We start from the raw sequence: 18,535 nt of genomic DNA, 5'->3' as shown, positions 1-18,535 counted from the left end.
CTGTAACTACTTGCCCAAATATCTTATAGTAACAGTAAATTAAACCAGAGTTATATGTGCCAGATGCTTTTAAAAATACTCAACAACTTAACATGTGGAAAGCATATTCCCCCACTAATTAATTGGCATAGTTTAAATTCGTCTTAACATGAATTTGTAGATTATGCATTACCTAGTTAAACCTTGTTCCCTTTCTAAAAGTTGAACTCAAAGACTATTTTTTTGCTAGCCATGTATGTGAATATTATTTTATGTAACATTTAAAAAGTAAACTTGCTACTTGAGCTCAGGGACTACAGAGCTTTGCTGTCCTGAAAAACAAAGTAGGTAAATGAAGAGGTTTGTGGTATGAACAATTAAAATTATCAAGTCAGTGTACATAAGCTTTGAGTTTTAGTTAGCTTGAAACTTTAAGCTTATCAAAGGAAAAGTCATATATTTTTGGTAAAAAGCGATATAAGTTACTACTTCCCTATTAATCGGAGAGGTTTGATAATATACTTGTAAACAACTTCAGAATGAAACAAGAAAAAGCCATTTACTTTTGTTTTCATAGCTGCCTTTAGGATTTCCTGTGAGAACTACTTGAAATAGTAATTTTGTCAGTTTTTAATGAAAATTATAAAGCAGTATATATTAACAACAGTGTGCGAATGACTAAGTACACTCTTAACATTATTGTTGAAGCTTATTTAGTCTTGAGGATTTGGAATTTTGGTATAAGTATAAAATTCATTAATATTTCATTTAAAAATGCATACTGAGCCAAAAAATCAATTACAGGTGTATGTTTTAATTACGATTTTTGTTAAAACTGAAGTCTGTGGCATTGGTAGCTTAAATGCAATCATTAATATTTCATTTTCTTATTTTATTATAAAAATAGTTTGAATGTGAAAATTATGTTAGCATTGCCTTTTAAAACAAAATTTGAAAAGTACATGATTGTTAGGACTTTCTTGGCAGAGAATTACACTTTTTAAAAACTAAAATGCTCTCGGATATTCTGGTCACCCTCATTTTACATGAGGGGAAAAACGGTTATTTAACAAAATGCATGCATTATATGGAGTTGTTTATGTTTGCAGCTTTATACCCATTTTTTCCTTCGAATCAAAACTTAAATATTGTCAAGTTTTCTTCAGAATTTCTCCATTTTACTTGTTTCTCTGCTTAATAGCATTAAAGTTCATGCTTATTATAAGGAACCACATCATTAAATCATGTCGACTTTGGGAATACAGGAAACCAAAAGTGTCATTAGTTTTAAAATATGTACTGTTAATGTGGTAAAATTGAGATTTTTATTGCCAAATTTCACGCATTTGATGCCATAAGTTCACCAACCACTCACTGAATTTTTGATGAGCCTTGTGCAAAGTAGGGTGGGGATGCTATTATGTCTGTGATAATCTTATTACATTTTATCTTTATACTTTAATGGGAGTAGTAATGTATACTGACCAAATCAAGTAAAACTCATTCATGAATAGCTTAACCTAAAAACTTTATATATGCATCTACTTCCTTCCTTAACATTTAGATCAGTGTAGATACAGTTTTCCTTGACTATTAACCAAGCAACCCAGGTTGAGTTCATTTTTTAGTTCATTTATGCTCCTCATTATGCTGTTCCCATTTACTAGTAACTTAGACCACAGGTGTCTTTTTTGCTTTGTTTTCCCGGTGTTTTTTGTAAAAATGTCTGTCTAAATTTGTCATTTAAAGCATTTTAATGCTCACTGCTGCTTTCCTGATAGGGTAGCTTCAATAAATTTGTGTATGAGATTACAGTATTCGGGCTTTGTTTTAATTTTTATAAGTTGTACTCTGTCCTCAAGACTGTTGTTACTTGTTAGGCGGGAAATTAAATCTGCTTTTAAACAATTTCCCCCTTCCTGTAGAAATTCAAAGCTGTTTGTGCTATAAGAGTGACACACTGTGGCAAGAGAGAGGTACTTCCGTTTGTGGCTGTTTAAAGGGAAAAGGTTCTTAGGGTGATACTTGAGTTTTTAATAGTAGCAGTTAAGGCCATATTGATGTTCTTTTTTTCAAGTAATTATCCAGCAATATCAATATCAATTACTTTTTTTCCTTCTCCCTGGAAAAATAGCTTTATCAGTTTATTTTTAAAGAATAATTTGTTTTCATTGTCTAAAATTGAAACAGTAATTGCAAGAACAAAGAAGAAAGTATAGTCAAAATTCTGCCAAAAATACCCACCAATAATAATGTATTGAGTATCTGTCTATTTATGCATACATTTGTATGTTTCATATTAAGTAAACAGGGTCCTGTTTTCTATGCTTATCAATAACTTTAGATTCACTAGTAGATCCTGCATTTACAGAGTACTTTGTGTTTTTTAAATCTCATTTTGGGGCAGCTGAGTAGCTTACAGGATTGTTAAATGCTTTTTGTCTTCAGAAAACAGTAACAATAGTAGAGTGTTCTTACATCTTTCCTTAAATGCTGACTTCTTCCCTGGTCCTGTTAACCACCCCACACACCACCCTAATGAAGATATTGTGGAATTAAATACTAGGATTTTCAAAAAATGTTTTGATTTTTATTATTTGTGCATGTATTTAAATGAGCAAGTTAAGTAATCTTACAGGCTTGTTCTGCCCCCAAATCCATATTTATCCCCTTCCCCCATCTGTTTCTCACACTGCAGATAAACTCCTTTCACTTCTTTTGTCTGATTCTTACCACTTCCACCATCTCTAGCTAATATAAACATGATGCTATGTTTATTTTTCAGTTGCAAGCCTTATCTATGCAGAGCATTATAGTTGTAATATTATAGTAGGGTTAGCTCTCTTCTCACTGTCTGTCTCAGTTCACATTCCATTTCCTATTCTCCAACCCTACCAAAATAAGTTAATAATGTGGTAATTTTGGAGATCATTTTTTTTAGCATTTATGTTGTTATGATTTTGTGAATATCTTTTACAGCTGAGCCATGTAGTATACTAAGTGACTATTTCCTTGCTCAGCATTTTGTTTTCTCTAGTTATTGTCTTGATTTTTCTGTTTTCTTAGTTGTCTATATACTTATTACTTTGAACTCTTCCCCAGTGGTCTAAATTTCCCCTCAGTTTTTAGACACGTCAGGTATTCTGTCAGTTTTATATTCTTGAGGAAGTGTTTTCTGGAGTCTTATGACCTGCTCTGGTTTGGAGTGGTTGTGTTCTAGGCCAGCTCATCATCTGTGGCCTTGGGATCTCACTTTCCTGGTATCCTGAGGAATCCTGTTGTCTGTCTTATGTTGGTTCTCTTGCTTCTGAATTTCATGCATGCTTCTTTATTCCCTTGGTTTTGTCAATACTGATGAGGAGGTGGGTGAATAATCTAGTGGAGCTAGATGGTCTCATCTTGAATCCCAGTTCTGATGTTTTCTAGCAATTTATATGACCTTAACTTCTCTCTTACTCTATTTCTTCATATGTAAATGAGGTGTAATCATGGTACTGACCTATGGGGAAGTCTAAGGATTAAATACAGTAAATGTCCATTTAATTGCCTAGTTTTTAGAAAAGGTTAGCTGCCGATAGCCACAATATTTTGCATTGGTAGTAGTCTATATACTGTTAGTATACACAATATACTGTTAGAAACGCTAAGAACCCATTTGTTTACTGCTTATCTCTCAATATCAGTTGTAGCCATATAGAATTAATCCTTTTTGGATCAGACCATTTTTCGCTCTCGTTTTTTTAACCCCCTCTGCTCTTAAAAACAAATTTATGGCTAGTTACATTACCCATTTAATAAGACTACATTTTTCAGCCTCTCTTGTGGTAATTTGACTAAGTCTTGTCCAGTGAGATATAAGAAAAAATATATTAAGATTTTTTTGGAAAATGCCCTTAAAGGATCCCTTCCCTTCTTCGTGTTGATCGAGATGTCATTGTGATGGTGGGAAGCATTAGAGTTCTTGATTTTGAACCACTATACCACATCTGAACTGCTTCCTCAGGTCTTCATCTACATGTGAGACAAATAAGTATGCTTTATTTAAACCCTTGGTGTTTTGGGTTTACTGTCATTTATAACTACTAATCCTAACCAATTCATCATTCATTGAAACTTTCTTGAAAAATCTGTCTGCTGATGTTCTACATTCATAGACAGTATATCACTACTAGATAGATGTAAATCATAAACTAGCAGCAGTAATCCGGATCATCTCTAATGTTAGCTTATATGGGAGGCGGGGTAGGAAGAGTGGGAAGCCACAGGGAGTTAAATTTTGAAATTGGACTTCAAAAATTAACCAAAGTTCAGTTACAAATGTTAGTAACCATTTCAAACTATTGCAGCATTGTCAAATGAGAGTTGCCTTTTGCACTTCCCTTCATTGCCTGTACAAGAATTTCAAACCTAAAAATCAGAACAGTATAATGAACTCCCATGTGTGTATCATGAGCTTCCAGCTTATGTCTGATCTTGTTTCACCAATGCCCTCATCCACTTCTTTCTGTCTCATATTATTTTGACACAAATCTCAGACTTCATTTTTTTCTTAAAAAATTTAAATATGTAGCTCAAAAAAGGTTTTTTATTCCTAAACAAAACCACAGTAACATTGTCACACCTAAAAAAAATCACCGATAATTCCTTAATATTAGAAAACACTCAGTGTTCACATTTCTAGTTTCTCATAAATGCCATAAACATTTGTTTGTTTTTTTACAGTTAGTTAGAATTAGGATCCAGATAAGAGCCACATGCTGCAACTGCATGAAAGGTCTTTTTAAATAACTCTGTTAATCTGTAGATTCCTTATCCGTCTACCTCTTTTTCTTTTCCTTTAATACCTTTGGTAAAAAAAAACAAACTGAATCATTTGTTGTATAGCTTCCCAGTCTGGACTTTCCTGGTTATACCGCTGGTATAGTTTAACATGAACACATTCCTCTGGACCAGTATTTTCTGGAAAGTTATTAGAAGGTTAAATGGAGCCAGTGCTGTTACATGGTTAGTGCTGTGTTCTTTCATCAGGAGACATTAAGGTCTGATTGCGTCTTTTTTGTAACATTAGTTTAGCTCTTCTCTAGATTCTGACCTAATGAATTGGACTTCTGTGGGTCAAAACAGTCCTTTCTTATTTCTGGTCTTATTGCTCTGAAAGGACTTCCTAGACTATGTATTAGTCACTTTGCAAAAAAGTGCCCATGAAAGTTTGTTCTTTCCCTTGTATTACCAGTTGTTACACTTAAAATTATTTGTTGCGTGTCTTTTTCCATAATCATAAACCACATGAGGGCAAAGACTGTGTCTGTATACCAGGTACTTTCAACATCCAGGGTAGTACTTGCTAAAAATAAGAACATAATAAATGGAAGTGCATTACCGATTAAAAGTTGTTGTTTTTTAAAAAACAAAACAAAAAACTTTGAAGGTCTTAATTTTTTTTTTAAACTTACGGAGATACTAGTTATAGTGAAAAGAAAAGAGCATGGACTTTGGAATCTATTATCCTGCTTTATAACCTTGGAAATTGAAGCTTAGTTTATTCATCCAGAATTGGTAGACTAATGTTGCAATTGCTGTGAGAATTTAATGAGTTAATGAATAAAAGACATCTAATAGTTTCTAGCACATAAAAAGCATACAATATATGTTCCTCCTTATTTTCTGATTATTGTTTTTTTTCACACACATACATACCACAAACACACACACACACCACAATAGGCATGAGATTGTTTTTTGTTTTGTTTTGTTTTGATTTGGTTTTGGGTTTTTTTTTTTGTTTTTTTTTTTGGTTCCAATGGAAACTCCTTAAAATCTACAAGGCACTGATTCTCATATATCCTGCTGTTTACATATAAATCTTTTCCCCAGGAAAGCACAAAGTGGGAGGTCACATTGTAATTATGAATGTTGTCGTTGTGAAAACGTATTCAGCAGATAACTTCATACATCACAGTGCCATTTTGTGAAGTAGTAAATTTTTTTTTTTTAATCCTATAGTACATTAATAATATGGTGTAGAATAGATTGGAGATTTTATTTCTTACCAACTTATTCTAGGTTAGATATGAAAAATGTATATTATTATAAACTGCATTTTTAATGAAATATCTTAACATTAATATGTCCTGTTAAGTGTTGAATTTCTGTTGCTTGAGATTCTCTGAATTGAGAAATACTGTGATCACAGGGGTTATTTAGAGTTGTTAATGTGATTCTTGTTGTAACTTGAAAGGATATGTGAAATAAGATGCCATGAATCAAAATCATGTATGGTTTTAGCCTAACAGATGGTGTTACTTTAGTTTCTTTTATTCCGTTCTGGATTATTGGCTTTTTCTTTTTGCCCAACAAGCTTTCAGACAGCTATTGGGCTTTCTAATCCTTTTCACTAAAAATATTTTTTTGCAGTGTTCTTCAGGATATGTTTTTTCAACTATCTATATGGAAAAATTCTAATTCTATCACAGCTTTTGCATTATGAGGTATTCAGTACCTCCTTTAGGAAAATAAATACAAATGCATTTTGGAAAAAATTCTTTGAGTTTTCACACAAAACCACTTATTCAGGTGTTGTATTAAATTTTTAAAAAGCGTTTTATCAAATTATTGAATTGGTCATAGTTAACTTTTGACTCATGCACTATCTTTCCAAGTAATAGTTTCAGTTTAGGAGTAAAATATCCAGGGACCAATAATAATTGGAGTTTTGAAAGCTTGAGGGGTTGTACTTTGATGATAGATAAGGAAAAGTATGTTTTAGGAAGATTAATCTTATTAGTAATATGTCAGTTATAGGAAGTGACAAATGGAGGCAAGAGATCAGGTTTGCAGGTATTACATTTAGTACAATTACTTTTGGTAATAAAGGTGAATCTGAGAATTTGAAGACAGCTTGATAATAGACCTGAGGTCAAAGTAACAGGCTTGGGATTGTGTATTTTGGGGAGAAAGATTTTATTTCAGTGTGATAAATTTGAGGTGACTATAGGATTATCAAAGTGAAACATGGGAATTTAAATGTAAACATGAAGATTCTGGTTCTCTTAGCACTTGATTAAGGTCATTCGTAAAAGTTTAAATTAAAAAACTTTTTTCCCTCATAAAGAAATTCAGAGTGCCTTTCTATTTACTAGATCTGAACTGTTAAATTATTTTTCTTTTTATGCCATAGTTCACAAAGATGTCCAAAACTAATGGCTTATCAGAAGATTTGATATGGCACTGTAAGACACTGATCCAAGAAAGGGATGTAGTTATAAGGCTTATGAACAAATGTGAAGACATTTCAAATAAATTGACAAAGCAAGTTACCATGCTCACTGGAAATGGAGGTGGATGGAACATAGAACAACCTTCCATTCTGAACCAAAGGTAATATTTGTTATACACACTTACTCATTATTTTAACTCAGTTGTATAAAATTTCTGAACTTATTTGTGTATTGTGCCTAGAGAACTTAAATGTGGAAGTGATGTGAAAACTACTATTAAAAGGGAAACTAACGTTTTCTGTAATGGCACATAAGCGGTATGTGAATTGTTTTTCATTGCTTGCCGTCCTCCCCTGCCCAATCTGGATATTTTACTCCATCCTATTATAAATTAGAGAGAAAAAATGTCACGGTCTTATATAATCTCTGTTTTACTTGTCTGGTGACAGATGATTTCATATATAATCACAGAAACTAAAAAAGTGGTTTTAGCTACCCCTTCCCATAATTTGGTACTTCCAAAAATCAGCTGCTTAATTGCATCAATGTAAAAATTTCTGTTGTAGCTCAATTTTTTAAATCATAAATGAAGTTATTAAAATATCCTATATCTGTAATAAAATGTTTTAAATACTTTCAAAAGCCCATATTTTTAAATCTCTTTGGTGTAGAAGCACATCAAAAATGAAAAGGATATTTTCATTAAATAGATTATATAAGGAAAGGTTATAAAAAGCATTTTTAAAAAGTACATTCCCTAAAAATGTTACTTTCAGTAAATACTTTATCATAATTCTTACAAAAAATAGACACTAAATTCTTTTCACTAAAACATTGGTCCAATAGCCAGTGCATGTTAAAACAGCATTTTGTATAATTATAAATGCCCCCTTTTTCATGGTGTTGGGATATTGGGATGGGGAAGATTGTTTTCTACTTCCTTTAAAAGTTTATTTTTTAGTGGTTTGGGGACTCAGAACTGTTCACAGTATTACCTTTTTTGGGGGGTGGGAAATGAAATTGTTTATGGTGATGATATTTATAGTGGCAAAAACATGGAAACTATCAAAGTTCCAACTACCAGAGAATAATTACAATGAATTATGGGATATCCGTACTATGTAGTGTTACAGAGCATTAAAAATCTGTTACATTTGTCAAAATATTTCTGATAGGTATTTAATAAGATTAGCACTAAAGTCTCAGTAAAATTAATTACCTTAGTTGGTGATTTTATTTACTTTTTGTAGTTTCCTAAGTCATGATCACAGCATATTTGCTGATCGTTGATTAATTTAAAATCAAGGTGTGGTTACTGGCCTTTAATAGTAAGCTACAATCTTTTCTGTGCCCTTCTAGGGTGCTATGGGATGGTGTAGGGAAACATGATGCAGTTCCCACAAAGAAGCTCTTTTCTAGAAAGAACTATGGCCATGTCAGCATATTCATCTCCTAAAAGTGTAGTTGGAGCTGCTCCTTCTTGTTCTACAGCATTGGATATGGGGAGTTCTTCACGCTACAAGACTTACCCAGTTGAGTCTACTTTGTCATAATTGGGATTTAAAAAAATCAAGTGCTTTATTGCATCATTTTAAAAAATTTCTCTCTCAAACCCACGTTTACAAAGTCCTGTTACTTGTTAATAGTATAATCAGGTACTAAACTATCCTTTCCAGTAGACTGAGGAATTTTTAATGAAATATTTAATATACAAGAAAGTAGTTTGGGTTTTTTTTAAGTGCTTATTGGATATAGTCCCAAGTACAACTTCTAAAAACCTTTTTAGATAGTCTCTTTAGAGTTTATTTAGATGCACTTTTAGGGGGTGAAATTTGTTGTCTTGGTTTTTGTTTTTGCCAAGGTAAGAGTTGGACAAGCAATTTTACTTGTTATGCTGGTGAGGCATCGTGGCTGCTGAGTATACACACATTTAAATTAGTTTTCTTGCCTTGGGCAAAGATTTAGCACAGAGGAAAATGTTGGACTATGCTGATGAATAAGCTAGCACGCTTTTTCTTAACAGAACAATTTTTTGTATTAGTTTACTTTGAAGCAAAATTATATTAACTGTTTATTTTCCTACTACAAATGTGTATGGATTATAACAGCAGGAAATTTGCTTTTTAGAGATAAAGGAAAATACAGAAGTACCATAACTCCTTGTTAAAAATAAGGTCTTTGCAGGAAAAAATTAAATTTCTCATATGTATCTCAAAATCGTTACATTCATAATCTTTATTTTAAAATGTCAAAACTGAAATTGCCTAAAGTTAAAATAAAATACAATGAGGGAAAAGAGAAAAAAACCGTCAGTTTATCTCTTATTTTATTCCTACTGTAGCTATCTCAAGCTTTACCAGTTTATCTAAAATTGATCAGCTTTAAACTGTTTTAATTTAAAAGATTTTTCAAATGTTTAATATAGAATATATTTAATCTTGTGTGTTCTGCCTTTTCTGGACTAAATCTAACAAGGTTCGTCTGATCTTGTTCTCCCTCAATTGATGCTATGGTTCCTATCCTATTTGTAAACAGTTGCTATAAAAAAAAAAAAAATTGACAATGGTCTGAATGCAAATCAATACTGCAAATGGGGTTTGACTAACTCAAAGTATTGTGATGTAAATATTTTAGTAGTTTGGATACTAGTATTAGGACAAACCAATGTTGTAGTGTTTTCAGCATCCATGTCACACTTAAGGGGCATAAACTTTTGGTCAGCTAGCATCCCCAATCTGTTCCATGTGAACTACTTCAAGCCAGTCTCTCTAGCCCTCTATTTCTGCTTTTTAAACTCAAATTTAGCATATTGTATGTACTCCTATTATTGTTTCTGTTTCAGGCCTTTCTTACCTTTCAAAATAAATTTGATAATAGTTTCTCTGACCAGAGATTTAAACCCAATTTAATTTTCACTCTGAAAAGAAATCATAGTAACTCTGGATGGATTTTTCTCCCCTAATAAAACAAGTAACTTCAAAATAACATGCTGCTTCGTTTACTTTCATGATGTCAGAAAATCTTAAAAATCATTTTTTTTTCTTAATGAGAGGTAAGAAAACCTTCAGTTTAAAGATATTTATAGTCCCCTGTTAAGAAGAGAGCATTTAACTAGTTCAGAATTCCTGGGCTTGGTAGTTCTTACTATTTGGGTAACCCTGGCATATTACATATGTATTCTACATATGCAGCCATAAAAAGCTTAGAAAATTGTAGAATGTCAAAATAAATGAAAGGTATGATTGTATAGCATCCAAATATTAGAGCCTCCTAGAGAAAGAACACAGCTGCCCATTTGAAAAATTTGTCATAACAAGTGAATTGGATTTAAAGGTCTTTGTCAAAACTGCATTTTTATTGATCCTTTTACATTGTGAAGAAAGAGTCTGTGATAGGCAGCATTATCGTGATGGTAAGCAACAGAAAGTTACTTGTAATTTAGATAAATTTAGCAGAGGAGCAAATACACATACACAAATGTTTGTATTTTTAAAACAAATAATTCAATATAACAAAGCTATTTAATGTCCTGATCAAAACAGCTTCTGAGAGCTGTTTTGATTGTGGATGAAACAATTTAATTGGAATGAAAAATTCTAGATGCTTCTCAAAATTTCCTCATCACTTTTTAAAGTTAGTGAAGAATATTTTAATAGTTAGACTTGTCTTTTTTCCAGTTTTTTTTTTTTTTTTTTTTTTTTTAAGGCAGGTGCAGCTCACAGTGGCCCATGCGGGGATCGAACCGGCAACCTTTGTGTTATTAGCATCATGCTCAGTTGGTTAACTGAGCTAACCGGCCACCCCTAGATAGACTTGTTTTTCAACATGTGTTAGTAATGAAGAAATTCAGTAACTTTTGTTTGTTAAGAATATTTCTTGGCTCTTTGTGATTTACATTGGGATAGCATGTTGGCCCTTGGATGCATTTATAAGTGATGTGATATGACTACCTCGTCAAGTTTCACCATTTTCATGGAATATGAACCTTTTGCATGTGCAGTGTCTTAAGACATTGTGAAGGACTCAAAAATAATAGGGAACTCAGTTTTGACCATAGAATGGGTGGGTCAGAGAGAGACAATTCTTTCATGTTTACTGTTTAGTAGCTAAGGGCAGAGCGCTGAATCAGACCTGGGTTGGATACCAGCTCTGCCCCTGCACACGTGGATTTGGACAGCTGTATGACCTTGGGCAAGTTACTTCCGTGAGTCCCAGAGAAGCTCTCATCTGTGAAATGGGGATAATAATAGTATCTACTTTATACAGTAGATTAAATGAAATAATGCATGTTAAACACATAGCGTAATGTTTGGAATATGGTAAACAATCTAGTACTAGCATTTACTCTCAGCACTACTGTAGCAGAAAGAATTCATTTGGATCTAGAAGTTAAAATATCTTTGATAATGTGTAGTATTTACTTTTGTAGTGGCATAAAAACTATTTTGGGCAAGAAAGCTAAGACATTGTTTTTAAATGAGTTGTAAAGACTTCAGCAATACTGCTGATTTTTTTCCTACGTATACTTTTAATTTTTTCCCAGAAATGTTTTATAGATTACGTACCCCATAGTTGAAACATAGATTCTGATTTAAGATGGCTATCATTCTACCCCACCTCTTTTACCCCTTGCAAATTAAGGTGTCTCGACTTTAGAATCTGCCCCCTTAAACACTGACTATGCCATAGCTAGGTCCAGACCCCTTCTCTGTGGGCAGATAGAATGTGGGAAGGAGGAAATTAAGGGGATAAGGTAGAAGCTGGAGAATGGGAGGCATGGCCTTATCCTAGGTTTTCATGTTATATGGGGTGTATCAAATCATAATGAAATATGAGAATAGCCTCCAAGTGAGAGAGACTTCCTGAATTAACACCTTAGCCATACACTTTGTAACTGCAACCTTGGACAAATTAATGAGCCTCAGGTGTATTTTGTTTGTTAAAATGATGATATTAGCTACCTTTATAGGATGTTAAAAGATTAAATGAGGTGATATTTGAAAATGATATCTTTGTATATCTATATATAGTAGATGTTCAGTAAGTAACTGCTATTAGTTTTTAATCACTTGACCTTTTAGAAAAAAACTGTTGTTTTTGTCCAGCATGACCCTCCCATATTTACCTTCCAAACAAGTTCTTCCCAGGAATTAGTCTGTTACTATTAACATTTTGACACTTGCCTGCAGCGTTCTGCTCACTGATGTTGATGTCTGTCAAATTTACATTTATACATAGTTCAAACATAAATACACACATACATACACGCTCCAGAATTATACACACTACTGACTTTAGAGGTGATTGGCATTCAGAAAGGGTTTATTAAATCAACCTAGCAAAGTAGCAAATTATGCTTTTGCTTTTGTCCTAATGCTTTAAGTTCCTTAAAGTGTTAAAATTCAAATCAGTACAATACAATTTTCTAGTATAAATATTAGTAATAATGTTATAGTAAATATGCCAAACATTTGTGGAATTAAGACCAAATGGGATTTTTTTTTTTTATTATTCTTATTGCCAGAAGAAATAAATAACAAATATGGAATAAAATTTGACAAGATAAAAATGTATTATGTTTTGGGCTCATTTTACGTATAAATGTCTCATAACAATAAGTTAAAAGGTAAGACTAGATCTAGGTATTTCAGTTTTTGTGTGCATTGTAAACCTAAACCTTATGTCAGAAATCTAGTATAAATCTATAATATTTGGTAACTCTCTCTTTATCAGTTTGTCACTCAAGCCCTATCAGAAGGTTGGTTTGAATTGGTTGGCATTGGTACATAAACATGGACTTAATGGCATTTTGGCAGATGAAATGGTAAGTCGTACTCTGTTTCAAGGATTTTTCATTAAAAATCATCCTTGTGTCATTTAAAAAATGAAATTTTCCTTTGATTATGTAGTTTACTGCTCTTACCTCAGTATCTTTAACTCTTCTTACCCCTCCCGGTTTTCTGTTTGCTTATCTAGCTCTAGCCTACTCACTACTCCCTCCCAATGAAAATGAATTTATTGTGTATCTCATCAAATTAACAAATATGTTTAATACATGCATATATGTACAAATATATGTAAAACACTAAATGAGATTGTACTGTATTTGCTTTTGTATAGCTGCCCTTAAAATTATTATAGGTAACCTGTCCTTGTCAGTAAATAAATCCACACATTTGTCAGCAATAACATCAGCCTCATTTCAGCCATTTTACTTTTATTAGATGTCTCTGAGTTCTATCCTTTCCCAAATCACATTTGCTTGAACTGAACTTGGGAAGTTTATTACAGCCAACAATCCAGGTACTGAAACATAGAAACGTGACGTTTAACTTTACCTTTGCCCTCCAGCTATACTTTTTTGAAAGTGTTCATCAAAAATGAGTCATGGTCAGTGGAGAAAATGTTTATTGAATATATATGTATTACATTGTGTATTAGATTTCCAAAATAAAAATTAATAATGACAGTGACCTTTGTTCTCTTCTTAGCTTCTAGTAATCATTATACTTTGACTATTTCTACACATCCATCATACTTTCATTAAAGCAAAATGCTCTTTATCTGATAGAAAAGTGAATAATATATTCAGGATTTCAAAATAGTTATAGAAATTATAATAGAATGTAGGACATTACACTTGTAGAAAAACTAGACTTGGGAATCCAATCTGGGTTTTGGATCCCTCCTTTGCTATTCATGGGCTGTCTGTTCCTTACCAAATGACCTAATCTCTCTGAACTAAAACAGGTAATTTCTAGATCATAAGATTACATTCAGTATCAAATGAGGTATATTATGTAAAACTGTTGTTGTAACCTGTAAAGGGCAACATTTATGATAAGTTAGAATCTAAGTCTGCTAGGGATGCTATACCAGTATCAAAGACAGGGTGGCTTGAAGAACAGAAATTTATTTCTCCTGGGTCTGGAGGCTGGAAGTCTAAGATCAAGGTTTTGGCAGGTTTGGTTTCTCCTGAGACCACTCTCGTTCGTTTGTAGATGGCCACCTTTTTGCTATGTCTTCCCATGGCTTTTTCTCTGTGTACATACATCCTTGGTGTTTCTTTCTCTTCCTTTGAGATGAGGATGTGTCCCTAGCCCTTTGACCTCATTTAACCTTAATTACCTCCTTAAAGGCCCTATCTGGAAATCCAGTTAGTCACACTAGGGGTTAGGGTATTAACACATGAAAGGGGAGATTCATTTTTTAACAGGATAGTAATATTTATTTAAGCCTCAATAGCCTTTAAAACAAACAAAAACCCCCACTTTATTGATGCATAATTTACTTGCAGTAAAATGCACAAATGTTCAGCTTAATGGCTTTTTACAAATGTGTGCACCCATGTGACCAGCTCCCAGATCAACCTTTCCCTCATCCCAGAACGTTCCCTCATGCTTCTTTTCAGTCATTACCACCATCATTCTGATGCCTACCACTAGTAGTTTTTTTATTTTGAACTTTATATCATCACAGAGTTACTGATATTCATCTGTGTTTTTACATGTATCAGTAGTTTTGTTTTATTTCATTTTTATTTTTTGGCATGTAGTTCGTAGTATAAACATTCTACAACTTGTTTATCCATTCTCCTGTTGATGGAAATGTAGGTTATTTCCAGTGTTTGTCAATTATAATAAACACCTATGAACATTCTTCCCCAAGGTTTTTTGTGGACATGAATTCTCATCTCTTAAATATATTGTTAGGAGTGGAATTACTGGGTAATAGGAATTACTGGGTAATTGAATGTCCAACTTCAATTAGTCATTGGAACATCATCCTCAATCCATCCAGTACATATTAAATATGTGCTTTATATAAGTAGTTACCAAAATTATATCTTTTATATGCAATGCAAAGGTCTTTCCTATTAATGTATATGTCACATTAACTAGCAGTTGCGATACATCTTGGTCATTAAACTAAGTTGTAGTTTCATTTGGAGATTTGTTTTAACTGTTACAGAGAACTGAAAACAGTAGAAATTGTCAATAAAGTTGCATTGTGGGGAATCAAATAAAACCAGAAATACTTTTTTTTCCTTTTGTATTTTCCAATATTTATTTGGGGTTGTTTTGGGGGTTGTTTTGGTTATTTTTACATTTTATATATTGTCTTTTGAACTTTTAATTTTAGGGCCTAGGAAAAACTATTCAAGCCATTGCATTCCTGGCATATCTCTATCAGGAGGGTAATAAAGGTCCTCATTTGATCGTTGTTCCAGCGTCAACTATAGGTTTGTAATACTGTCGACACCCATACTTGACTATATACTATTTCATATAGGGAGAGGAAGAGCTGTGTGTGTGTGTGATTTCTTAGTTTGTCGAGGTGAATATTAATTCCTATGGTCTCAGAAAAGCTTTTTTCTCCTTTGTATATGTATGTGTATTTTTACTAGAAATATTTTAAAGAAAATACATGTAAGTCAATTATATTAATAAATTAGGGACCATTTGATAAGATTCTTTTGTTTTTATAATAATTTTACATTGTTTTAATGAGTCTTTAAGAGAAACAGTGCATTTAAATTTATAATTAAATATTTACTGAGTCAGAATGTGTGCAGTTCATCCCCACTCTAATTACTGTTCCAATCCTGCTCAGTTGATTGGATGTAGAATAGAGTATGAGAATGTTAGTGTGTATAAATGTAACCCAAAAACCCGTCTCTTTAAATTGGAGTAAAATTGTGACAGGTCTGTGATTTTTAAAAATCATCTTGTATTATTTTATAAAAGAATAATTTCTGGGCAAAACCTGTCAAACTTTAGTGTTCGTTTTAGTGCATACACATACCCTATTGTAGCAGATGCAAGTAATATCTCTTTTGTTTCATAGATAACTGGTTAAGGGAAGTTAACTTATGGTGCCCCACTTTAAAGGTACTCTGTTACTATGGTAAGAATATGTTCTTTTGCTTTTAACTTAGGAAATTTCTTTAGAATCCTAACATATATAGTAAAGTACAATAAATGCAATCAATATGTGTATATTATTTTTAAATTCTAGGTTCTCAAGAAGAACGTAAACAGATAAGATATAACATTCATAGTAAATATGAAGAATACAATGTAATTGTGACCACGTAAGTATTGAGAAAAAAAATATTTTTGGAAATTTTTTGCAGCCAGCAAAGTTTCAAAAAATAATTTTAATATAAAGGAGTTTATGCTAAGAACTATGCAACTAACATCATGGAATGACTTATGATGAGGATTCAGGCATTTTTCAATTTGATGTGTAACAACAAGATAGCAGTTTTTTGCTAGTTCATGAGGTGACTGACAGTGATTATAAAAAGATTTTGTCCACTTGATTGAAAACGTAGTGTTATAATAATGCCCTCAGTTAAACTTAGAGTGACATTTAAACTTATAAATTCAACAACAAAGGAATTGATAATCAAAACAGGAAGAGGACATGAAAAGACATTTCTCCAAAGAAGATGTACAGATGGCCAACAGACATGAAAAGATGCTCAGCATCACTAATCACCAGGGAAATGCAAATCAAAACCACAATGAGGGCCGGCTTGATGGCTCAGGTGGTTGGAGTGCCACGCTCCTAACGCTGAGGTTGCCGGTTCGAGTCCCACATGGGTCAGTGAGCTGAGCCCTCTACAGCTAAGATTGTGAGAAATAGCTCTCCCTGGAGCTGGATTACTGTGAGCAGCCACAGGTTAGCGTGGGCTGTCATGAGCTGTGATGACTGACTGGCAGCCAGCATGAGTGGCTGGTAGCTGGCGAGAGCTGCCATGAGCTGCTGTGAGCAGCAGACCGACGACCAGCAACCGACTGCCTCAGCCAGGAGGGAGCGCAAGGCTCATAATACCAGCATGGGCTAGGGAGCTGTGTCCTACACAACTAGACTGAGAAACAAGGGCTTGAACTGGAGTGAGGCGGGGAGATGGAAGAAGGGGGCAAAAAACACAACCAAGATGAGGTACCACCTCACATCAGTCAGAATGGATATTATCAAAGTCAACAAGTAGTATGTGTTGCTGAGGATGTGGAGAAAAGAGAACCCTTGTGCACTGTTGTGGGGTTGCAAATTGGTGCAGCCTCTGTGGAAAACAGTATTCCTCAAAAAAACTAAAAACAGATTTACCATACAACCCAGCAATTCTACTTCTGAGTATTTATCCAAAGAAAGTGGAAACACTAATTCGAAAAAATGTATGCACCTCTATGTTCATTGGAGCATTATTTGCAACAGCCAAGATATGGAAGCAACCTACATGTCCATTGATATATGAATGGATAAAGAAGATGCTGTATATCAGTACAGTGGAATATTATGCAGTAATAAAAAGAATGAAATCTTGCCCTTTGCAGTAACATGGAAGAACCTATATTTTGATATATTTTGAAATATATCAGAAAGATACCATATGGTTTCACTTATATATGGAATCTAAACAAAACAAAACAAGAACAGTCAGAAACAGAAACCAAAATGATGGTTATCGGAAGGGAAAGTGTGGGGGATGGGTTAAAAGGGTGAAGGAGAATATAGTCAATAGTAATGTGATAAGTTTGCACAGTGACAGATTAAAATTAGTGGTATGATCACATCGTAAGGTGTAAAAATGTCAAATCACTATTGTATACCTAAAACTAGTAAAACTAGTACAATACTATATACCAGCTATACATAAATAAGTTTTAGAAAAATAAAAAGCATTTCTTTTAAAAATAATAACTGACATTTAAGATATTTCACCAAGATGATTTATAATATTTCTAACTTATAAATAATAATAAATACAATGAAATCTCACTTCTTGAAAAATTTGAGTAGGAATAAGGGTGGAAAATATAACTGAATAAGTTGATCATTACTTAGTAGTAGATATTTGTCATAAATATCTAGCAGAGAACTTAATGCCTTCATGTTATGTTTATTATATAAGCTATTTTAAGCTTCATATTAACTGTCAGTATTTGATTATTCTCTCTACTGACTTCTGTAGGCGGCCATGATTAAAAGAATTCATTCAAAATTCTTAATAAAATGGACTCCATGTTTATATATAGTCATGTACTGCTAGCTGCTGTTATTTCTTGGATCTACTCTAGTAGTTTAATACAGTAGTGTTGTGTTCTCAACAGAAATGTCTTAACCTAATGCCCTTTTTTCTCTTGCTTCTTAAAATATAACAGTTAATGAAACAAAGTGTATAACAGGTGCAGATTACATATAAATCGTACCAAAATTGGCCTCTTCTTAGGTGTGTAGAAGTTGTCTGATTACATTATAAATTGTAAATTTTCTTTTAACTACATATGGCAGCTTTCATAACTTGTTTACATGTACAGCAGTAATTATTG

General features: G+C 33.0%; 1 protein-coding gene across 2 annotated transcripts in view; it reads left to right on the top strand.

Moving 5' to 3' along the window:
• Positions 1–18,535, top strand: part of SMARCAD1 (SNF2 related chromatin remodeling ATPase with DExD box 1) — an 86,709-nt gene that overhangs the window by 53,237 nt on the left and 14,937 nt on the right. For both annotated transcript variants that reach the window (XM_019741131.2, XM_019741130.2), the window contains exons 10-14: positions 7,157–7,356; positions 12,930–13,020; positions 15,339–15,438; positions 16,044–16,103; positions 16,215–16,290. In XM_019741131.2, the coding sequence (XP_019596690.2) occupies positions 7,157–7,356; positions 12,930–13,020; positions 15,339–15,438; positions 16,044–16,103; positions 16,215–16,290 (527 nt within the window). The remainder of the gene's footprint in view (positions 1–7,156; positions 7,357–12,929; positions 13,021–15,338; positions 15,439–16,043; positions 16,104–16,214; positions 16,291–18,535) is intronic.

This window comes from Rhinolophus sinicus, linkage group LG02 (assembly GCF_036562045.2).
Source record: "Rhinolophus sinicus isolate RSC01 linkage group LG02, ASM3656204v1, whole genome shotgun sequence".
Classification (NCBI taxonomy): Eukaryota; Metazoa; Chordata; class Mammalia; order Chiroptera; family Rhinolophidae; genus Rhinolophus; species Rhinolophus sinicus.
Note: the sequence above shows the minus strand (reverse complement) of the source record. Positions and strands in the feature narration are given on the sequence as shown.